This window comes from Eleginops maclovinus, chromosome 15 (genome assembly GCF_036324505.1).
Source record: "Eleginops maclovinus isolate JMC-PN-2008 ecotype Puerto Natales chromosome 15, JC_Emac_rtc_rv5, whole genome shotgun sequence".
In the NCBI taxonomy this organism is placed as follows: domain Eukaryota; kingdom Metazoa; phylum Chordata; class Actinopteri; order Perciformes; family Eleginopidae; genus Eleginops; species Eleginops maclovinus.
Window position 1 is genome coordinate 1,619,534 of NC_086363.1, and position 25,116 is coordinate 1,644,649.

A 25,116-nucleotide genomic window follows, 5' to 3' on the forward strand; every position below is an offset into this window, starting at 1 on the left:
CCAGAATCACCCTGCTTCTTTGCATTTTTGTTTAGAAATTCTCATTTGGCCTCTAATGTCTTTGTCCTTCTGCAAAACATGTAGGAAAACCAAACACTAAACTAAAGCTAGCTGACAAAATACATGCCTTTTAGCAGGCTTGATGCTGTGGGTGTTCGTTAAAGGACCGTTTACATGGAGCTCCATCCGCTGTTTTGAATTGATTTTAAATAGCATTCTTAAAGACTCTTAAATATCCTTTCTCTATAACAGGGCTGTGTTTTTTCACAGAGGGTCACATACAGAAAAATATACGGGGAGCTGGGCCCCTGATAGAGGTGAATATCGCCTCAACAGTTAAGTTATAAGTTAGCAAAACAAATCAAATGTAGTGAATAATGTGCGACACTTTCAAATGCTTTAAGGAAAGAACAGCCTACATCCCGTCTGTCTTTAGGGTTCATGTATTCTGTTGGCAGCTCATTCCTTAAAACAGGAGCCTCAGACTGTTGATAATGAGAGTAAATATGAAGGTTACATTTCCAGCTGGTTATAGAAATAAGTTATTGGCTTTTTTTATAAACTAAGATTTATTAGAGAATGTTTTAGATTCTAAATGACTGAATTTATTTTAAATTGGACTCACTAATATAAGTTAACATATATATTTGAGAAGTACAAAATAAGAGAAGCAGAAGTTTAATTTGTGGGCCACATTCATTATACTTTTAGAATGTGCAGAGGGCCGATTCTAAATGGCCTGTGGGCCGCATTTGGCCCCCGGGCCGTGGTTTGGACACCCCTGCTCTATAATATTGAATTGTCCTATGGTAGGGTAAACTACCGGTGCATGTTTTCCTCATAATACTTTTTTATTATGATTGAACATTTTTACTAAAGATTTGATTTGAATATACATATCGTTATTTTAATATTTGGCTGCACACTTTTACTTTTGAGTTATTCTATTATTATATTTATTGCACATTTGTTTTAGTTTTTTAAATCCTGTTTTGATAAATATTTTTATTCCATTTTATTTTTAGTTGTATTTTATTCTTAAATGGAGCAAAAAGCAAAAACTAAAAGCATATAAACTACTTTAACTAACTTAATAACATAAAATAACAATGCACCTGAACAGAAACAAACGGAAATACATGTTTAACTATTAAATCATCTAAAGCAGATTATAGCAAGGTGTTAATTAAGTCAGCAGGAGTACGGAGACACTCGGGTGTAGCATCAGCATTTAGGTGAATTGGAACCATTGAGCCAGTACAAAACATGAGGTCTTACTTTCTTTTTAAGTGTTAAAGTAAATTCCAATTGGGAAAAACCATTGTGACTGCAGGTAAATAACAAACACCAGCACCACGGAGGGGGTTCTCTACCCTCCACCACTGTCAGGACTGGGGGAATTTCCCACAAACGTTCGGCAGTAAACAACTTATCTGCGTCCACATCTGGTTCTTGTTAGACATGAACCCAACGCCCTTAAACTCACACAAAGGATGACAGACACACTGATGAGTCACACATACACCTGTTGTGCCTGTTATCCATCCAGAAAGAAAAACTAAAACAGGCACTCAGCATTTTTGCATGCCAGCCACTACCAGGAAGTCCTTGGCACGTTTGAAAGTGAGCAATACTTCATGTTTGAGGTGTGGTTTTGTCCTTTTGATTAAATAAAGTGTGTGCTTTTTCAACCCCCAGTGTCCCCATGACTCAGGGGGTTTAATGAGCTCTACGTTTCTTGATGCCTTTCCAGCAGACATCAGGAACAGCATCTCCTCCACATGTGATGGTGCAGTACCGCTGCTGACCCACAGGGGGCAGTGTGTCGCTGTGGTCACATCAGCTCTGCTCTTTCTCTCCTAATTTTGGACATAATTGCCAGGAAGACCTTTGTTTTTCCTCTCATGTCGCCTTTTCTCTTACCAGGTTTTCAGAATCCTCTCTTCTGCCTTTCCACATTTATTTATATTTGTATTTTCTCCTTACTCTTCTTGTTTTGGAAACAGAAGGAGGAATACTTTTGCAGGAGAAATCAGATCTTGTACCTGAGTAAAGTAGAAGTACTCAGATCTTGTTCTTGAGTAAAGTAGAAGTACTCAGGTCTTGTTCTTGAGTAAAGTAGAAGTACTCAGGTCTTGTACTTGAGTAAAGTAGAAGTACTCAGGTCTTGTACTTGAGTAAAGTAGAAGTACTCAGGTCTTGTTCTTGAGTAAAGTAGAAGTACTCAGGTCTTGTTCTTGAGTAAAAGTAGAAGTACTCAGGTCTTGTACTTGAGTAAAGTAGAAGTACTCAGGTCTTGTACTTGAGTAAAGTAGAAGTACTCAGGTCTTGTACTTGAGTAAAGTAGAAGTACTCAGGTCTTGTTCTTGAGTAAAGTAGAAGTACTCAGGTCTTGTTCTTGAGTAAAGTAGAAGTACTCAGGTCTTGTACTTGAGTAAAGTAGAAGTACTCAGGTCTTGTTCTTGAGTAAAGTAGAAGTACTCAGGTCTTGTACTTGAGTAAAGTAGAAGTACTCAGGTCTTGTTCTTGAGTAAAGTAGAAGTACTCAGGTGTTGTACTTGAGTAAAAGTAGAAGTACTCAGATCTTGTACTTGAGTAAAAGTAGAAGTACGCAGATCTTGTACTTGAGTAAAGTAGAAATACTCAGATCTTGTACTTGAGTAAAGTAGAAGTACTCAGATCTTGTACTTGAGTAAAGTAGAAGTACCAGAGTGTAGGAATACTCTGTCACAGTAAAAGTATTCTAAATGTTCCTCCAGTGAAAGTAGAAAGTACTCTCCTCTAAATGTACTTAAAGTAGCGACAGTAAAAGTAGTCATTGTCTGATTGGTCCATTTCAGAATAATATCTCTGATATGTTTTATAATGATTGATCATTAAAGTGTTCTCAGAGCTGGTAAAGGTGCAGCTAGTTTGAATGGCTTTGTATACTGCAGGGTAGCTGCTGGATTTACTGCAGGTGAACTACAGTCTGAATTAAGGGTTGATTATATTCACCATCATTAATCCTAATCTGCCTAGCAACTAGTAAAAGCACACAGGCTTTAGCAGACCATTTACATGCGCTGAAACCTATATGACACACTACAGCAGAGGGACGCCCCACAAAGCAGAATAGAACCTCCTTTAGAAACACAGTTCCTCCTCCATTCATCTCTTCACGCCTGGCCTCGTCATTTTTCTGAGATATAAAGAGTCTCTCATTTCTCCGGCTTCTTCTGTTCTCGTCTTTTCTTATTTTTAATCTGCTCTCTTTGTTTTGAAAATTATGGAGGAAGATGATCTCCTGCCCTCTCCTCCTCTTCTCAACTTTACTTATTTGTTTTCAAAGATATAAGAGTTTTCCTCTTTAGTTTTTGCCTCTCATCTCGTCTCCTGCCCTCCTCGCTCTCTTCTCCTTTGTCCTGTTAATTTTTAAGAAAAAAACCCTCCTCTTCCTCACCTCTTCTTTTATTTAAAGATTAGAGAATTAATTTTAGAACGGCTCCTGCTGGCATCTCCATTAGGAAATAATTGAGCTATCTCACTTTCCATTTGACACACACACACACACACACACACACACACACACACACACACACACACACACACACACACACACACACACACACACACACACACGGCAAAGGGTCGAATTTTTTGCTAATTTCGCCTTTTTTCCTGGCAGCTAAAAATGGAAGGTTGTTTATTCCAACTAACACATGCATCCAACACACACAACACACACACACACACACACACACACACACACACACACACACACACACACACACACACACACACACACACACACACACACACACACACACACACTCTCTCTCAGACCTTCCTTCTGTGCAGGAGGAAATGTATCTGAGCAGCTTTCAGAGCGTAGGCGGAACCGTTGGATCGCGACTCAAACACTTTTAGCACAAATTGACCCTTTGTCAAGTCTCGCCTCGTCTCCTCGCTCCCTGGTTACGGTTGCTAAGTGGGACAAACAATAGCATGAGAGCGTCTGTCTCCATTGGAAACACCTGTTGGTGTAATTCACTTGGATTTCTATTTATCCCAATGCAGCCAGAAAGAAATGTGGTTTCAGTGTGTCAGGGATCCCAGAGACACCGTATTAATATCAAGGGGATAATATTTCTCACATTGTTGCTGAAGGAGGACAAACCTAAGGGGTTGTGAAGTCATTGTTATTCTATAAACAGGAACTAGAGAAGCCTATACATGTTTAAGCATGCTTAGAGATTGGGGTGATGTTAAAGAGAGACGCACACAGCTGGAGACCAGGGGACACTAAAGACAGACGCACACAGCTGGAGACCAAGGGACACTAAAGAGAGACGCACACAGCTGGAGACCAGGGGACACTAAAGAGAGACGCACACAGCTGGAGACCAGGGGACACTGAAGAGAGACGCACACAGCTGGAGACCAGGGGACACTAAAGAGAGACGTACACAGCTGGAGACCAGGGGACACTAAAGAGAGACGCACACAGCTGGAGACCAGGGGACACTAAAGAGAGACGCACACAGCTGGAGACCAGGGGACACTAAAGAGAGACGCACACAGCTGGAGACCAGGGGACACTGAACAGAGATGCACACAGCTGGAGACCAGGGGACACTAAAGAGAGATGCACACAGCTGGAGACCAGGGGACACTAAAGAGAGACGCACACAGCTGGAGACCAGGGGACACTAAAGAGAGACGCACACAGCTGGAGACCAGGGGACACTAAAGAGAGACGCACACAGCTGGAGACCAGGTGACACTAAAGACAGACGCACACAGCTGGAGACCAGGGGACACTAAAGAGAGACGCACACAGCTGGAGACCAGGGGACACTAAAGAGAGACGCACACAGCTGGAGACCAGGTGACACTAAAGACAGACGCACACAGCTGGAGACCAGGGGACACTAAAGAGAGACGCACACAGCTGGAGACCAGGGGACACTAAAGAGAGAAGCACACAGCTGGAGACCAGGGGACACTAAAGACAGACGCACACAGCTGGAGACCAAGGGACACTAAAGAGAGACGCACACAGCTGGAGACCAGGGGACACTAAAGAGAGACGCACACAGCTGGTGCGTCTCTCTTTAGTGTCCCCTGGTTGTTTCTGCAGCTTTTAGTAAACGCTGCTCATGTTTCCTCTGCTACATGTTTACGTTAAATGCTCCTTGGATTTTCTGCAAGCTGACAATTTCTAAATGATCCAGAAAATGTCCTAAAACCAAGCAGGAGAACACCCTGCTTTATCTTTAGAGATAATTACAACTGGGAACAGCTCTGCAACTTAACGTGGTATTCCCTTTTACACACACACACACACACACACACCACAGGCTGTTTCCTGCTAACCATTAAGTCATGTAAACAAGCTGATTTGGGTGACACTCCACCAGAAAAGAGATCTTTCCCAGGTTTCACGCAGAGATGGTCGCCGTGTCGGTCAGTGCGGCGGCGATAGCGTGAGCTTACAAAATAACTCCCAGTTGTGAAATGATTCTCAGCAACACGCACGGCGATCGCACGCTAAACGCCACGTTATAAATCACAATGTGTGAGAGGAATGTGAACACTCAACCAGAAGAGATATTTTTAAGAGCCGGGGATCCCCACAGCTGAACTCTATGGGGTTTAGATAATTGCCAAGAAGTGCTGAGAAATCAGAAACTAGTTTTATGTTCAAACCATTTCGTCTTTGCAGAACTTGAGTTGTGTTTCTGATTTAAGGTCCGACATGCCTGTTTTATCAGATTCAACCAACTCATGGTTTCTGTGTACATGGATGGAGAACAGACAATATACTCATCAACCCATTCATATGTGAGTCACTTGCACCCAGGAGTGACCTCAACGTTATGCTCATACTGCAAGAGTCACAACTTTTCTACATTTCAAGCACAATAGCTTACCTCCTTTAGCGTCCTTTACTTACAGGTACTTCCATGCACCTTACTTTTGTTAATAGGCAACCAAACAAGCCTCCACTGAGGTGAAAGAGCATCACTAATTAGCCAAAACTCACCTGCAGATGCCATCTCTCTCTGCTGAGATGCTTTTCTGGTCCTAAAGCTTTCAGCAGGTCCATTCTATCACCCATCCTCTTTGTTAATAAATGCACAGTTTGTACATATTTCCTGAATTTGGACTGAAATAGTGTCCAAAGCGCCTTCTGTAGTGTTGGAGAGTAATGGCAACACCTGAATGAATGAGAACAAGCTCAGGTGAGGGTGTGACCACGCCCATGAACGGAAATACCACCATGGCTTGTAAGCTACAGTTAAGCTACGTGTCCAAAAATATAATTTTTGCTTCTATCAAATGTGGTGTATTGCGTAAGGGGATGAGCAGCAGAAAGCAGTGCACATGCAATGGAGGATACCTTTTAAATTCCACTTTGGAAGTGCACTTTTTCCCAAATGCATTCTCATTCCGGACACGGAAATGATATGAAATCGTTGATTACTATGAAGGAAAGTGTCTTATTTCCTCCAAATATCACGCTCCTATTAACAATACGGGATTTGTGTCGGTGAGAGGTCTTTGGATTACAAAAAAGGGGTGATGATGAGACCTGCATGACACCGTGTAGAGGTGTTAATCAGGTGTAAATCCCCCGAAGGCTTCACGAGAAATACGCTACTGCTTATCGATTAAAACCGATTAAGTGCAGAACTTCTTTGTGCAAAATGTTCAGGTACAACCTCTGTGCATAATTTAACAATGTCACACACATGCATGCAGACAACATGCAGACACACCTATGAATACAGACACAAAGGCATTGAGACACACACACACACACACACCAGTCCCAGGGGAGATTTCCATATGCTCGCACCGCTGAACCATGAAAACTACTCTCACTCTCGTACCTCGCAAACTAGTGATGAAAGTGATTCCTCCAGACGCTAATCAGGACCAAAATAACTCGCCTGATCATCTTCTATCAAAGGCCAGAGGACTCACCGACACGTGGACAGACTGACAGAATAAATGTAAGTTGACATCAACCCAGTTGTGTCAACAAAAAGAAAAGAAAATGAACGAACAGAAAGTAGACAGGTAGACATATGTGGGACATGAGACTACAATCAAATTAGAAATAAGAGTCAGACAGAAGGAGGGCGTCACACGTGGTGAAGACTTATTAGCTGATCTCGTTCAAAGAGTATTTCTGATGGGGGGTTTGAATTAGTGCTGCTACTACAAACACTACTTCCATTATCTATTGTCTCTCTACCTGGTGTTACTATTGAAATGAATATAAGGAGAACTGCAAATTAGGGATGCAAACACCGAGTGGATGGATGGATGGATCCCTTTAAGACCCATACGATTTGTCTTTTTTGCACAAATGCAGATCCAATACTCTAATACCAGCTGCACTGTGAGAGAAAAGTGCTGCTTTGATTAAGTAAAACAGCATCTGTAATGATGAGAAACAAAGAAAGGCACAAGTCATTTTTTATGCCAGAGAGTGCAAATACTTGATAAACATCGAAATAATCCTAATTTAATTTGCCATTAGAACTTTTGACACGACTCCATCCATCCATTTTGATGGTCTGTATTCAAAATGTCTTTCTTTCGGTGATGACCCCATCCTTCATGACCACAGGTGGATCAAGATGGACCAGTAGACTGAGAGCTTTCCCTTCTGGTTCAGCTCTCTCTTTGTCACGGCGGTAAAGATCCGATTCTCCGGCCTAGTCACGCTCCATTGTCGCCTCATTCGTTAACAAGACCCGGAGATTCTTGAACTCCTTCCCTTGGGGGTCATACCCTACTCTAAGCTGACAGAACATTGGTTCCCTGCTGAGATCCATGGGCTCAGATTTTGAGGTGCTGATCCTAATCTCAGCCGTTCCGATGAAGGATGCAGATCGACGCACGAACAGAACCACATCGTCTTCATAGAGCGTCAAGCAAGCCTTAGCCCACCAAACTGCCTCTACTACCCTGTTCATAGTGCACTCTGTGCAGCTAATGCTTCTAGTATGAAAAGCGCTACCAGTACAACTAAGAGGAGTGAAATAAGGAAATGGATTGAATTGAATCAAAAGTGTTTTTGCAAAATCGTAAACATTTTTAGGAACAAAAGTCAGAAAAGCAAAACAATCAAAAATCGTGCCGACAAACAAATGATTCTATTCATATTTATTTGAAAACAACAATCCATTTTTCCACTTCTACTGCGATTCCTCGTTGCCACTGGGGTCATACATGATATATGTATTAATTCCACAGAACACCATCACAAAAGTTACCCCTTTAAACGTTTACCTTTTTTTGTCTTTTTCTTGTTTTTGTATTGTCGTCATTCCTATACAATGACTTGTGCTTTTTGATATCTTTGAAAGAGAGAAAGAGATTTTTTTTAAAGACATCATTGTCGTCTTGATAAGTGTACATAACAGAGGGAGGATCGAAATAGAAAAGAGTCGTAAGAAGAGGATATACTGGTCGATACACACCGATACAGAGTACAGAGATACACACTCACATTGCAGCCTGCCCGACTCCACCCAAAACTGTCCAAAGACAAAAGAGTTGTGTCACTGAAATCACCGCTCCTTTTCGTCTCCTGATTTTAGGATTTTTAAGAACGCTTATCGTTGCCTTGCAACAAATACACTCCCTGCTGGTGAGCAGAGTTTCGGCTAAATATTGCTTAGCTACAAAGAGGAGGAGGAGGAGGAGGAGGAGGAGGAGGAGGGCCAAAGAAAAAGCAGTGCAGAAAGCCTCAATGTCACAAAGTATTATTATGATTATTTTTCAGACAGTTCTGGGGCTCAGAGCACTCCTAAACATTTCCATTTCAATCCAAGTTTGCTGCAAAAACAAAACTAAAAGATCAGAGTGCGGGGACGTTCATATCGGAGATCCTAAGAAATATAAGGTGCATTCGTCAGAGAGTTTGGTGTATGCGTCCCCAGAAATAAAGCAATTAAATAAGGATTCAGAGGGTTTGATTGCCATTGCATCAATGCCAGAACAATGTGTGTAAAGGGACTGAATATTTACAAGGACTGGAATGTTTCCCCGTTCAGATATCCGACGAATAAAACTGTCTTCATTCAAGAAATATTTTTTAGAAAGTGGAGCTTCCTGTTATAGCGTGACATCGATATTCGCGATCGGGAAAAAGGGGTTGGGGTTAAAAAAAAAAAAAACACAGATAATTGAGCAGAACACCACGGTGCAAGAAAAGGCAAGTTCATTCACTTAATGCTGAGTCTGTGCATCGTAAAAATCTGAAGATATAATTCCACGAAAAAGTGAGTAAAAAACGAGGAAAAATCACAACTAGGAGAAAAATGTACAAGCAAACTACCTTATGTTAAGTGTAGATAGATAGGTAGGTAGATAGATAGATAGATAGATAGATAGATAGATAGATAGATAGATAGATAGATAGATAGATAGATAGATAGATGGATAGATGGATAGATGGGTAGATGGATAGATGGATGGATGGATAGATAGATAGATAGATGGATAGATAGATAGATGATAGATGATAGATAGATAGATAGATAGATGGATAGATGGATAGATGGATAGATAGATGGATAGATGGGTAGATGGATAGATGGATAGATGGATAGATGGATAGATGATAGATGGATAGATGGATAGATAGATAGATGGATAGATGGATAGATGATAGATGGATAGATAGATAGATAGATGGGTAGATGGATAGATGATAGATGGGTAGATGGATAGATAGACGGATGGATGATAGATTCTATATACCGTATGTATTCATATGCTGGGTAAATATCTGGTAAATCTTACTTCTATGTGTATATACCTCCTCACTTAGACATATATAAATAGGTCTAACATATAAAGCCATATTACAGTGTACATATCCTCGCCCTAATGTAAGCCATAGCAAAAAACCCCATGCTTTACATAGAAAAAGGCATCCACGACATTTAAGAAAAAATGTACAATTTATGAAACATGGTAACAATAATAATAAATAGTATTATAGAACTGCTGCTGTACACGAAAAAAAAGCCATTTTTTAAAATTTCACTCATATAAAAATATGTTTTAGTGCAACCGTACGTAATAGTAATATCCATAACTTCACATCGCTTGTCGAGACTTTAAGGTGTCCGAAACACAGGAGGTGGGGGAGGTCAAACAAGTGGGAGGGGGAGGGGATTGCATTTATTACAAAGCTGATAGTATTGTATTTACATTTTACCTTCCTGCTTTGTTTGCTTATAAGAAAAATAAGCAAAAAAAACGACGATAAAGATGAAAGAAAAGGCACACACGTAGCTGTCTTTTTGTTTTAACGTACCGCTTAACCCCAGTCCTCTTCCTTTATCCTAGCAGATTTAATTGGTGGAGTACATGTGTAACCGTATGCAGATCCTCTTTAAAAGTCTTTAAATAAGAAAAGTTTCTGAGAGCAGGCATGAAGTACATTAAAGTCTTTTTTTGACAAGAGCTGTTTTTCTTTGTATCCATGTGTGTGTGTGTGTGTGTGTGTGTGTGTGTGTGTGTGTGTGTGTGTGTGTGTGTGAGAGAGAGAGAGAGTGTATGCATGTATAAAGTGATGTAGGAGAAAATGTGTAAAGTGTGCAAAAGTCATTTTTCTCTCTCTGTTGCACTTCATCCCTTCCTATTATCCAAAAAATCCATGGTTTCCTCTCCTCCCTACGATACGTCTTTGCTTCTCTTTGTGCTTTCCACCTCCTTTTCCCTCTCCAGCATCAGAGGTTTGGATACTGTTGGATGGTGGAAGGTTTCGGGAGGAAGGGAGGAGGAGGAGCTAAAGTGCTGTTTCCCGGGATCTTGAGGAGGAGACGGCGAAGGGTGAGGAGATGACGGCGACCTGGAGATGGATGGCTGTTCAGACGAGGAAGAGGAGGAAGGAGTTCTGGCGCCTCCTCCACCTCCACCTGCTATTCTCTCCTGCGAGTCGATGCAGAGGGAGGCGATGGCCTTGGTGCAGGTCTGGATGTACTCCTCCTGCTCCTGCCTCACCCCTCCTGCTCCGACTTCCCTCTCTTCAAGGGAGGTGAAATGAGAGGCCTCGCTGATGGTGGAGTCCTCCGAAGTGTTTTTCTGCAGCATCAGGCGGGAGGCAGGTGGTGGTGCCCCCTGCTGGCTCAGAGGGGAGGTGACGGAGGTGGGGACGGAGTGTACCATCTGGATCCCTCCGATGGGGATCATCGGGAACGGAGAACGCACCTGAAATCAGAAACATAGGTTGAGTAATGAAAAGTAATCCCAAAAGCCCAAAAAATTAAAGCAATTTAAATAAAGTCATCTCCTAAATATTCCAATAAGAAATTAGAACATAGCATAAAATCATTTTCCATAATAAAAAGGCAGGTCTTATACTCAGACACAAGAAAAACTAGGTAGAAATAAATACAAACTTATAATAATAAAGGAATTAAATACCTGGAGTTGGGAGTGGAGAGGAAGGTGACTAAACAGGATTTGGTGAGGTGGGCTGGACTGGTTACCGCGGTTACTGCCCTGGTCCCGTTCCCCAGGCGACAAAGATTCTAGACAATGTTCCTGAAAACACAAGAGGAGAAGAAACATGAAAACATGGACGACTTTTTTTATATCGTCCTCTCTGTTCATCTTCTAGACATTTAAATATACTAAGGCACAAATAAAAACATCCAGGTACAATAAACAGACAATCGAGGCTTTAAAAGGCTATAGAGGAACTACAGCACGGTCACATGACTTCCCCTCACCACCGCTAAGCTAAAGGAGGCTAATGTTGGGCTATAAAGGAACTACAGCACGGTCACATGACTTCCCCTCACCACCGCTAAGCTAAAGGAGGCTAATGTTGGGCTCTAAAGGAACTACAGCACGGTCACATGACTTCACGTCACCACCTCTAAGCTAAAGGCGGCTAATGTTGGGCTCTAAAGGAACTACAGCAAGGTCACATGACTTCACGTCTCCACCGCTAAGCTAAAGGCGGCTAATGTTGGGCTCTAAAGGAACTACAGCACGGTCACCTGACTTCCCCTCACCACCGCTAAGCTAAAGGAGGCTAATGTTGGGCTCTAAAGGAACTACAGCACGGTCACATGACTTCCCCTCACCACCTCTAAGCTAAAGGCGGCTAATGTTGGGCTATAAAGGAACTACAGCACGGTCACATGACTTCACCTCACCACCGCTAAGCTAAAGGAGGCTAATGTTGGGCTATAAAGGAACTACAGCACGGTCACATGACTTCACGTCTCCACCGCTAAGCTAAAGGCGGCTAATGTTGGGCTATAAAGGAACTACAGCACGGTCACATGACTTCCCCTCACCACCGCTAAGCTAAAGGCGGCTAATGTTGGGCTATAAAGGAACTACAGCACAGTCACATGACTTCCCCTCACCACCGCTAAGCTAAAGGAGGCTAATGTTGGGCTATAAAGGAACTACAGCACGGTCACATGACTTCACCTCACCACCGCTAAGCTAAAGGCGGCTAATGTTGGGCTATAAAGGAACTACAGCACGGTCACATGACTTCACGTCACCACCGCTAAGCTAAAGGCGGCTAATGTTGGGCTATAAAGGAACTACAGCACGGTCACATGACTCCACGTCACCACCGCTAAGCTAAAGGAGGCTAATGTTGGGCTATAAAGGAACTACAGCACGGTCACATGACTTCACGTCACCACCGCTAAGCTAAAGGCGGCTAACGTTGGGCTATAAAGGAACTACAGCACGGTCACATGACTTCACGTCACCACCGCTAAGCTAAAGGCGGCTAACGTTGGGCTATAAAGGAACTAAAGCACGGTCACATGACTTCACGTCACCACCGCTAAGCTAAAGGCGGCTAACGTTGGGCTATAAAGGAACTACAGCACGGTCACATGACTTCACGTCACCACCGCTAAGCTAAAGGCGGCTAACGTTGGGCTATAAAGGAACTACAGCACGGTCACATGACTTCACGTCACCACCGCTAAGCTAAAGGCGGCTAACGTTGGGCTATAAAGGAACTACAGCACGGTCACATGACTTCACGTCACCACCGCTAAGCTAAAGGCGGCTAACGTTGGGCTATAAAGGAACTAAAGCACGGTCACATGACTTCACGTCACCACCGCTAAGCTAAAGGCGGCTAACGTTGGGCTATAAAGGAACTACAGCACGGTCACATGACTTCACGTCACCACCGCTAAGCTAAAGGCGGCTAACGTTGGGCTATAAAGGAACTACAGCACGGTCACATGACTTCACGTCACCACCGCTAAGCTAAAGGAGGCTAATGTTGGGCGTGATGACGTTTGTTAGCAACCGCTGATTTTAAATTCAGTGATGTATTTCCTGATGTTTTTTATGTCGCAGAATTAAAATCAGCTTGTTTTAACCACAGGCTTTATTTCTTATAAAAACACATAAAAAACTTACAGACGAGTGAACAGAAAATGCTAACTCATTTCCAGGGTTTTAGGACTCATGGCTGCACCACTGTATACGCCTACATGAAAACAGTACCGTGTGGTTGTCCTGGATGTCAGGTGTTGTTAAGAGAAAGAAACAAAAAGCATGACGGCTGAATAATGGTTGTTAAAACATTAATCTATCATTTGGAGAGTGCTGGGTTATCAAAGCAGAGCCGCTCTCTGCTTCACGCTTTGCTTAAGAGGCAGCAGCAGCAGAAGCCAGAGCTGAAGTAGGGCTCTTAAGAAGAAAAACAGCCGCGTTATTAACCACACCAACGCCGGCCAAGATCCCATTACCACCAAAACCCAGCAGCCCTATCTTCAATCACCCCTCTCTCCAACACTCTCTTTATTCCCTCATCCTCTCAAAATGCTTCTGTCTGCCAGACGCTTTCCCCCCTCTGCTCCCCTCTTTCTGTCCTTTTCACATGTGCAGGAGTGTGTCGGAAAGTCTTCTAAATCCCTGTTAAGATTCAAGACTCAAAGGCTTTATTATAATATGCGCAATTGCTGCAGTGTAGTTGTTGCAATGCACATATTAAGGCTTAATTCAGGCATCTCCAACAATGCAACTGTACTCAAGACATCAAAATATAAACAAGAGTGCAATTAAATGATGCAAGTGAAGTGCTGATATAAGTAAATAGAATAAGACAAAACAAAGTCAAATTAAATACTGTAGAATAAATAATGTCTACTATAATAATAATGTGAGTATGTGGAATAATCCTAAATTGAGAGAGGGCTAAAATGGGAAATTCATGCCTGTTAAAGACATAATGTTCATCCCAGCTTCCCAATTAAAACCCTCCTGCCAGGCTTATTAAACCAGTAAAACAAAATTGTAAAATATAACGGATAGCAAGTAAGTTCTGTTCAGATAAACTTGGTTAACTGCTGCATATATTTGAGCCTAAATCCACAACATAGAGAGGAACCGGGTAAGGTGATGCTGCCACTTTATAATAAGTGTAGTACGGCCTTGTGTAGCTTTAAAAAATCAGGCATGAAATTAAAGAAAAAGATGGGTTGACTCGACTGTAGATTTATAATTTCTTATTTAGATGCACTCTTACCGTCTCCATCTCGGCACCGGTTCTGCGACGTCCCAGAAGGCCGAGCTCCGCCTGACCCAACGCCCCCGCCTGGTGACCCTGCCTCAGGCCCCGAGATCCACTCTGCTGGCTGGAAGTCACAAAACAAGAAGAAATATCTCAGTAAATCTTCATGTATTTATTCAACTCTTGTTGGGTTTGTTTTATTTCTGTTCTTATTTTTTGCTTACAAATGCATTCTGTATTCTGCATTTTGAATGTTTTGTAAGTAATCTCTGAAATCCAATGTTTCTATTGTACTTTAAGAGAGGAAAGGGTTGTGCTTCTGGTTGTACATGTTGTGTATTCAAAAGGATTCACTCAAATCTTTAGGGTTAATAACATTTACGAAAACAGATGGAGTGAGTTTGGACGGCTTGTGAAGTAGCGTCGGATCATGGGGAGTTTGTCATAGCTCTGATCTTTAAAAGGTACTTTATTATTCATTGTTCAGGAACACAAACATCCAAGTAAGTATCCTCCTCTCAAACAAAAAGAGTAAACATTATTGACTCTAACGTCAAAGAGATCAGAAACCATTGCAAGAGACTAAGTTAATCTGACCCCTTCATCCCACCACATAATTACATGTTGTACCTTTAAATAAAGCCGTTTAAATTAATTTAGCTTTACCTTTAAAATCAGGTTTGAGGGCCTATTTTTGTGTTTCGGTTCATTTTTAACCATTTATGTGTGATGTTAGGGCTAGGGTGGGATTTAAGTAACCATATAACTCCTGAACGGTGTTTACTAAGTTATGAAAGTTGGTATCTGTGATCGTCTTGTCCCTTCCCTCATGTCTACCAAGTTTGGTGCCTCTAGCCTTTTCCTTTGGTGTAGCTGTCACTGACCCCCATTATAGCAAAAATTGTATGATCCTCACATAACTCCCGATGGGTAAGGGGTATAGCCGCCTGATTGGTTGAGTGTGTTTGAATTGTACCATTGCTCGTGTGCACCAAGTTTGGCATTTCTATCTGCTGCCTTTCATATAGCGGTCATGGACTCTCCCTTGTGTGTAAGGACTAGGGTTAGGGTTAGGGTAACTCTTTAAATGAGGTTGTACTGTGATCATAAATATTGTGAATTGAATGATATATATATAAAAACAGCACTCTTTGCTGAACAGACATCATGAAACCTCCCTCACTGGACTCACCTCTGGTGGTGGAGGTGTTGGTGCAGCCCCCGGCGGGGGGAGACCGGCCGGATCATCGCCCGGTGACGTTCTCGGGGCGAAAGGTCTCTCTTGTAGTCCCGTCCCGCTGGAGATGTTGGCCGAGTAAGAGGGGAGAGCAGCGAGAGGTGACCCCTCCTGGGGGAGAGGTCTCGCCTGTAGCCCCCTGCAAGGTCCCTCTTGGGGGAGATATGACGCATTGGGGAGAGGTCCCGCCGGGGGGAAAGGTGTCCGGCGCGGGGCGACAGGTCGCGGCGCGGGGAGAGGTATCGACGGGCCGACGGCGACGAAGAAGGGGAGATCGGGGACGGGCAGCGGGGGATGTCTAACCCGGGAGAGGACAGGCGAGAGGACGGGTCCGGAGAGGGGATGTCTTCATCCATGGAGGGGGCGGCCAGGAGTCGGCTCCTCTGGTACTCCGCCTGGCTGTGGACGCCGGGTTGAGCCTGCGGAGTGATCTGTATGCTCGGCAAGGTGGTGAAGTAGCCGAACAGCGGCGGCTTGTTGGCGCTCCCCAGGAGGTCAGAGGGGTGAGAGAGGTGAGGGTGGGAGGAGGCCACGGCGGTGATGGACATGGAGGGCAGGCTGAAGGGCTGAGGGCTGGTGGAGCGAGAGCGGGTCTTCGGGGTGGAGTCGCCGTCGTAGTCATCCTCGTCTTCGTCGTCATCGTCCACGTCGTCGCCGTCGTCCTCGGAGTCGTCGGCGTCGGAGAACTGGTGATCCATCGAGCCTCGAGACATCTTCTCACACCGCTGGCCTTCCTCTCCGACATCTGAGAGAGGAGGGGGAGAAAAGAGAATGAAGAGAGGGCAATACAATTGTAAGAGGAACAAGAGTAGAAACAGAAGGAAGAGATCAAGAAGACGAGGAATAGTTTGAAAGGAACCAGAGGGAAAGTGGCAGAGGGAGTGGGAAGGAACCGTTCCTATTAATGTGTTGTAACAGAAAGAGTTTCTGTGTGAAACTAAACACAACTGAAGCCCCTGTTCCCATCGGCTCAAACCAATAAAGTATAAAACACAATAAAACAAAGTAATTTGAGACGAAACCCCTCAACGCTTTGGTTTTTCTGCTGAATGGACTCTAGCCAAATGTTGGCAGGGTCTTATTTTACTGTACAGTGGCTGTAGAGTTAGGCAGGAAAACCTAACGTCGAATGTATCTCTGAAGAGGAGCTGGTTACTCACACAGAGGGGAAGGAACGCTCTTTTTTGTTGGTAAAAGTTATTCACCTATACCATTTACATTCTATTTGATTTGCTTCTCCTGGACACCCTCCCGCGTAGAGAAGCCGTTTTGAGTTAATCATTTATATTCAGCCGGCGGCTCTGAGCGGAGGTCAGTCCGTCTCTCGTACTCTACAGTTTTTCTTTTGTAACAAACCACAAATGTTTATGTCTCACAGACGGACTCTCAAGTTTGCTTTTCCCAAAGAAACCCTGTGTGGCGTGCATACCGAGCCAACACACACACACACACACACACACACACACACACACACACACACACACACATACACACACACACACACACACCGTAAATATACAAGATTCAACAGTTCTTTGTATACATTTTCACCAATTCTTTTTGATTGACTGGTTGAGATATTGTGATAGTTGATGAGCTCTATAAACTGAAGTGAGGGGCGGGTTAGGGTTAGGGTTAGGGTAAGGGTTAGGGTTAGTAGGGCGCTAAACTGCAAAAATGTGTTGTTGTTTCTGAGTAACTGCCGGAAAATAAAATTGTGGCCTGGAATTGTTCATGGGAATATTGTTGTAACCCAATAAGAAACTCTGAGTGTCCAACAAACTATGGAAGGATGTTTTCTGTCAGTGTAGTGTTGTCTCTGCTGTTCATTACAATAATCATCCCAATGCAACCACACCAAGCCAAAGACACTGTGTGCATGTGTGTGTGTGTGTGTGTGTGTGTGTGTGTGCGTGTGTGTGTGTGTGTGTGTGTGTGTGTGTGTGTGTGTGTGTGTGTGTGTGTATGTGTGTGTTTCCTACCTCCTTCGTCCGCCTCGTTGTCCTCCACTGAAGACATGGAGACTCCCAACTCCAGACACTTTTTCATATGAGCCTTAGACTTCATATGCTTCGTCAGGTTTCCTACAAAACACACACACACACACACACACACAACACAACACACACACAATTTAATGACCCTTCCACTAGTCTTACTGGAAACCAGAGGTTGTTTGGCTGTGACAAAGTCAGCGAGGGTGAAATGGAAATAGAAGCGATGGAACAAAGAGCGAGACCAAATGATATATAATTTGAACATAATGTGATTTAATGACACAATTACTAAACGAGGCTGAACTCGCGGTTGTATGCAAAGTCAGATATATTTTTTATATTACGTGAAGAGAGGAAATTAAAATCTATGAGATGCTTTTTATTGAATATTACATGTCAGCGAGTCAGCATCTTCTGCGTCTGATATAGGAGGTTCCTGTCTGACCGCAGAGCAGAAACAGCCTCTCTGTATGTCGGATTCAAACATTTAACCACTAAGCTCTGTGTTTTAGGGTTTAACCCTTCAGCCAAAGCTCTAATATTGAGTTTTAAATCTAAAAATAAGGTTTTTACTTCCCAATTACGATATTTTGGATGTTCTACTCTCAAAAGGAGCAAAATTATCCATCAAATATGGAACCATGAAATAAAGGAAACCTCATTTTGAATTAAAGTCCTTCCACTAGTGATGGCAGTAAAAAAAAAAAAGTCTGACTCACATTTGGCTAAATTAAAAAGCAGTTCATCCTTTCTCTTGTAATTGGGTCTATTTCAACTCATTTGCTAAAGTTTTATGTCAAAATAAGGGGTTATGTTTGCCAATTAACACAAAATGACTTGGATGTTTCCATACAAAATTCAACCGGCCTTAATCAACCAAATGGAGCAGTAAATAAGATCTATTAATCCGAAAATTTCCAAAAGAAAAGACCATTTTGCGGTACTAATTGGAGGTAAGCTAAAAAGATGTAATACAAACTTTGTAAACGGGTCAAAAAGCTGCTCAGTTGACGGGAAGACAACAGAAAGGTTAAAGGTGCATGAGTAGAGTGAAGGGTTAATTAAGCCCTACCTTTGGTCTTGAAGGCGAAGTTGCAGAACTTGCAGACGTAGGGCCGGACGTCGGTGTGTGTGCGGATGTGTTTCTTCAGCATGCTCGGTTTCTTGCAGCGGATGCCGCACTCCTCGCAGATGTATTTCCCCCGACCGCGACCTCGAACGTAAACGTAGTCCTCGTTGGATTTATACCTGGAAGACAGAGCGGGGAACACAGACTGAATGGGGATGTGCTTCTTTTTTATTTTAGACTTATATTGTATTCTCTCTACTTTACAGTGATAGTAGAAATATGAAAAGAAGGCTACAGGCCCTTTATTGATCCTATAGTAGAAATCATTCTGTTACAGCAGCATTTTAATAAGGCATTGCACATGAAACATAAACACATCAACATTAGAAAGATATATATTTGTAAAGTAGACTATTTAAACTATACATAACTCATTTAAATACACTTTAATACCCCAACGTACTACGTATATAAACATAGAATACTATGTGCATATATAATATATAAATACAGCTTAATGATTTGAATCGGTTCAATTAAGATTCAGATTAAAGTAAAGACAATTTAGACCCTTTGCTATATTTAACTACAAAGGTTGTATCACAAATACAGTGAAATTGACAGGTGTTGTTTACTTTTGTTCTTATTTCTTATTCATTTATTAGATTGAAGTCCAATTAATGCATTTTAGGACATTTAGCTTCAGTGGAGGCTCCAGTTTCTCCATGGATTAATGGATAAATGCATGTTTACTATTTCAAAGAACTCTACAAATGAAATCCCTCTTCAGTTGACCTGGTCATAATGCACCCCCCCCCCCCCCCCCACACACACACACGTATAATCAGACTGTAGTAGAGATGTCTTGAGTTGACTGGTTCAGACGCTGAACTGGGAAACAATGCAGCGTTCCACCGCTGGGTTTAGAGTTTTCTAAAAACAGACAACCACAGCCGTCCCTGCAGCCCTACTTATCCCTTTACAAGAGTCTGAAAGAGCAGAACCCTTCACTGTCAGACATGAAACCGTGTCCCTAAAGAGTCTCCGAGTGAAACAGCGAACACTTGGCAGCGGGATCAGTGCATGTCTGCAGGAATCTGTCTGTCATGGAGAGAAATGACCACCAACCGCCAGTCAGTGCATTTAGTCTGTCTTTGCTCTCCTGCAGAAGCATCACATTCAGGTTGTTAGGACTAAATTGTGTTGTGGTGGACTGGTTAAAAAGCGTCTGGTGTAGTGTGTAGATTCCTGTCCCGGCTGCAGGCTGCAGGACTAAGTACTTCAGGGCTCCATGTGTTAAAAGGAGGTCAAATATCAGGTACATCAAAACATCACTCCGGGGGAAATCTGTCTTTCAACTGCGCCGTCGAGGAGTGGGATCTACCTCGTCTGAGTCGAGACGTTTACACAGCTGCGTCCAGTTTCACGAAAAAGAATTATGATCACTTTGTTTAATTCTATTTTATTCACAGCACACGGTAAGATCGTGAAGCGGATCGTCTTTCACAACGACGCAAACTTCATAGGGACGAGAAGAAGTGATGGATTCCTTTCCTCTGCCAAGAGAGAAATATGTCAATCCTGTCTGTTCCTTCTTTTACAAACTCAAGTGTGTTGTTTTGTGTGTGTGTGTGTGTGTGTGTGTGTGTGTGTGTGTGTGTGTGTGCTTTTTTATCCAATTATTGCTTCTAGAGTGTCCTTTGGGGACAATGGAGAATTACTTCACTGTCTGCTGCATTTAATGACCCCTGTGTGTGTGTGTGTGTGTGTGTGTGTGTGTGTGTGTGTGTGTGTGTGTGTGTGTGTGTGTGTGTGTGTGTGTGTGTGTGTGTGTGTATTTGCATATTTGTGTGTGTCTGGACCGTCTGTTCCATTGAGTAACCTTGGTCTTATTGGCTCTACTATAAGACTATAAAACATCACGATACTGTAGGAAAGTCTCAAACTACAGAGGTTTATAATTCCACCTCCTTAAAACAGACTTCATTTGACCATTTAATGCACGTTTCGGACAAATTCCTCTGGTTTTTAAGCGTAAAATAGGCTTTATGTGACTCTAATAACAGTATAACCCATAATAAAGATCATTTTGGCTTAAATTGTCTCCAAATCTACAGAATCAAATTCCATGTTTCAAAACAAAAAGCCAAACTTATTTCAATCAATGGGTAACGATCTCAACACCTGTGTGTTTAGGTATGGTTTGAAATGTTACGATACTAATGCCAATGTCACATCCATCACCTTCGTATCCTCTGAAGTCTTTCTACAAAGAAGACATGCCAAAGTTGAGAATGTAAATGCTACAAAAAACTGTGCAATGACTTTGATATTACGATGAACAATTGTCATAATGAAGATTTAAAATCCAAATAAAGACAGAAGAGGTCACTCCTAAGGTCCAGTGTCAATCCAATATAAGTAAAGATGATTGGAAGCAACAACCAAGGCTAGCGTTTTACTTTTTCACTCAGTTTAAGGGACAAAAAGACGTCCTTCCCTACCAACATGTCCGGTCTGGAAGCAAATTAGCAAGAGAAGAGTTTTGAAAGGGTTTTGCATCTGCCATCTTTAAATGAGCTGAATTTGTCTGCATTGTACACGCTTGCATCTCATTTTTAGTCAATTAGTTTTAAATCATGAAATTGTTGCATGAGTCAAAAACTGATGTTTAAATGTCTCCTTTCAACAGCAGGCGGCATATTCTGGTTATGGCTTGAGATTTCTGTCATGCTCTGTGGTCAATATTAAACAATACAAATAAAGCAGTACTTGTTATAAAACCTAACATGACCAGTATAAATACATATGCTGATGTTAGAAAAAGTGTTAAAAGACAGCTTACACCCGTCTATAAAAGCCAGGGCAGGAATTATGAAAGCCGACGTCCAATTACAGCGATGCGGCTCAAGCTGTTACTCTGTGATGGGTTTACCAGGCTCAGGCTCTTGGCCCGACTCTAACCGGCAATAATTAAACCCGAAGAAGAGGTTGTTAAAGGATAAGTCTTTTCTTTTTTCAAACTTAAGAAGATTTTCTGATTATTCACGCTGAAACAGATGTCCTTGGAGTTTGTAGAAAAGTCATCTGGGTTGGTTTTTGTTGAGCTGTAAGGATCATTTTTATGAGGAGAGAGCAGCTGTACATAGAGGGGTTTGGGGGTCTGAGGTTCAGATGCTTTAAATAAACGAAGGTAAAGGTGATCAGGCTGCTGGGTCATCTCATCAGGAGCTCTTTGCCTTAATATCTTGGGCTGGCTTCAATATCACTTTCTCACTCCTGATACATCCTCTTCTTAAAACATTGTTACTACGGTCTTTTTCTCATGTTTTAGGTGTGTTTTAATCACCTTATAACCTTGTCTTGGTTAAAAGAATGAATATAATGGGGCAAAAACCTGCTATGACTTCCAGACGATGCTTTGATCGTTGGGGTTGATTGATTAATTCTTGACTCTGGGAAGAACCATGATGGTTTGGAAGGTCTTTAGCTTTCTCAATTTCCACTGGTTATTTTAATAATCACAGAACCAAGTTACTGTCAAAATCTCACCAATTATTTCTCACCAAAATTGATATTTGACTGTTGGATCCTTTTCCGTGAGTGTCCAAAGTAACCGATTTCATTTCTATGTCACGGCTAATGATGAGGAAGCATTGGTGTCATGGAAACCATTGACATGATCAAATATAGATTCATTTACACGTTAATTTCTTTGAAAGGCTAACTTTTTCCTTTGATTATTGACTTTAAAGTCTCATTAGGGTTTGGATCATTCAGCAGACAGCTTAATTCACAGAAGAATAAACGTACTTTCAGTTACAGACTCGGCAGGCGCTCTGCTCTTACAACACTGGTCTCCGAGGGAGGATGAAATAAGACTCATTTGTGTGATGTAATCCACGGTAAGCACAAGGGCAAACAGCCTGAACTCCATTTAAATGAAAAGGCAAATCTCCTTTCTATTGTTCAGGAAAATTACTGATTGCTAAGAGTGTATTTGCTCGACGTACCCGCCTTCGAAGATCTTGATGCGCGTCGGTTCGGCGGAGGGTTGTTTGGCCGAGACCTCCTTCTCTACCTGCTCCTCCTTCGAACGATCCCACGACACGACCCCCTTCATCTTCCTGCCGAAATGACTGACATCAACTGGCATCAACTCCGGTTTCAACTACAAGGATACGACAAGACAAGAATGAAGGAAAGAGACGTGAAGAGAAGCATTTATCAACCTCACACTTCCTGTGCTTATGCTTCTCCTTTGGATGTGCACACAAATTGTACTTTCTGTAGTTGTTTGTGTTTCTTTTGTTTCTGTTGTATATTTAAATTTGGTGTTCATACTTTTAACGTTAAATAGTTTCATGTTCTTATATCGTTATATGTTTGACCTCAGCAAATTCCTTATATGTGTAAACGTACCTAAGCTATACATTAGTTTCTGATTTGATTCTGGTTCGCATACCTGATCAAACCTCAGCTTCCAGGCCACAGATGACACCAGCTTTCCAGAGCTGGGAGGCGACATGGCTGCTGTTGAGTAAATCCAATCAGTGTTCCTCCTCTGTTTGGACCTCAGCTGGGCCAAGGCAGCTTTGGTGCTGAGGTTCAGAGGATTGGGGTTGTATGAGCTCACGCACCACGAGTTGTAGACGGAGCTGTGCAAGGTAGTTTGGGAGCTGTTGGGTTTGGTGTAGTTCAGGAAACACCAGCTGACTCTGCTCGTAGTGCGCAGGCTTGGGAACTGGAAAAACTGCTGGAGGTCAGCCACGTCGTTTAGAAGCAACGCTTGGCCCATCGCTCCAGATAATCCTGCGCTTTGGTTGGCAGCTAGCTGAACTAGCATGTTGACAGGGACTTTACCGGGTCTGGGCTGATCGGTGTTGTCAGTGTCCTCGGCATCGTTGGACGACACCATGGACTGGGGGCTGGAGCTGGACTCTGGGATTGAATCGTCCACATCGAGCTCCTCCGGGGAGTCCCGTCCACCTGAAGCAGGTGAACGATCTGTGACAATCTGAAGAGGAGGAGTGAAGCTCTCGGCCCGGGGAACATCAGGCAGGTGGGGGGCGGAGGATCTGACAGGAATAGAAATCTTGGTGGCAACGGAGAAGTCACTTAGTGGAGGAGAAGAGGACATCCTTTCAGAATCATCCATGGATCCCTCGCTCTTCAGACGGACTCGCTGACATCTGCCCTTCTCCGGCTTGCCACCGCTTTCACTTCCACTCAGCTCTACTGCACTCATTTCCTTGACTATCTGTCCATACATCCTCTCCTCCTTCACTCTTTTCTGCTGCTTAGTCTCGATGAAGAGCTCCAGAGAGCTGGTGGGGGAAAGCATGCGCTTGCTGCCTCCGATGCCAGATCCTGAGGCATCTGTGGTGGATATGGTGCCTGATGTTAGTGACAATGGGATCCCCGTGTTTAAGCGTTGCTCTGGTAGTGAATCTGGAGCCTTCCAGGGAGGGTACCGCAGCGTTGAACCATCAGTCTGTCCGAGGAAGTGTGATAAGTTGAAACCTGCCCCACTTATGCCTCCTCCAATTCCTCCAGGTGGTTTGCTGACACTTTGCTGAGACATGTTGTTGTTGTCAGCACCGCCAGGCCTGGCTGAGCCAACCCCTTGTGCCCCACTTCCATGGGTAGCCATCAGCTGGCTAACACTGGTGTACATAACACTACCATAAGATGGCACATGGGTTTGGATCCGCACAGGAACCACCATACCAGGTAGAGCAGCCTGGGAGCCCAGGTTTTGGGTAGCAAAGACAGGTTGGACTTGTTGCAGAAGCATGGAGGTGGTAGTGGTACTAGGTAGTGAATGATTTGAGGAAACAGAAGCAAAGTTCTGTTGGGACAGGGGAGAGGTGCGAGATGATAAAGAGGCAGCATACATCTGAGAACTTGGGCTTTCTGATTTTCCATCATGTGGAAGCTGATCGTGGATTTGCTGCAGGCAGTGGAGTGGCTGTTGTTTGTGCAGTGGGTGTCCAGACACGGAGCCTGGTGATCTGATGTGGAGTTTTTGGAGTTGCTGCTGGGCCTGGAGGGTCAGCTGCTGTCTGGATGCCTGACTGGCCTCCTGACCCCAGAACATCCCTGGTTGCTGGTAGGAAAGATATGGAGGACCACTCGTGTACTGCTGCATTACTTCCTTATTCATGACCTCATGACCTTGATATTCTCCCTCAGATGACGAGCCCTGGGCCTGCAGGCGATGCTGATGGGACCTGTAATGGAGAAAAGATTGAATACTCTAATGTTCCTTCAAATCAAGTACAATAAAAAC

General features: G+C 43.1%; 1 protein-coding gene across 3 annotated transcripts in view; it reads right to left on the reverse strand.

Moving 5' to 3' along the window:
- Positions 1–8,148: 8,148 nt before the first annotated feature.
- The window catches only part of hivep2a (HIVEP zinc finger 2a), a 91,350-nt gene continuing 74,382 nt past the window's right edge, over positions 8,149–25,116 (reverse strand). For all 3 annotated transcript variants that reach the window (XM_063901879.1, XM_063901877.1, XM_063901878.1), the window contains 8 exons: positions 23,290–25,057; positions 22,838–22,995; positions 18,828–19,003; positions 17,741–17,842; positions 15,714–16,503; positions 14,537–14,645; positions 11,440–11,559; positions 8,149–11,223 (listed from right to left, as the gene is read on the reverse strand). In XM_063901879.1, coding sequence (XP_063757949.1) covers positions 10,687–11,223; positions 11,440–11,559; positions 14,537–14,645; positions 15,714–16,503; positions 17,741–17,842; positions 18,828–19,003; positions 22,838–22,995; positions 23,290–25,057 — 3,760 coding nt within the window. In that variant the 3' untranslated portion in view covers positions 8,149–10,686. The remainder of the gene's footprint in view (positions 11,224–11,439; positions 11,560–14,536; positions 14,646–15,713; positions 16,504–17,740; positions 17,843–18,827; positions 19,004–22,837; positions 22,996–23,289; positions 25,058–25,116) is intronic.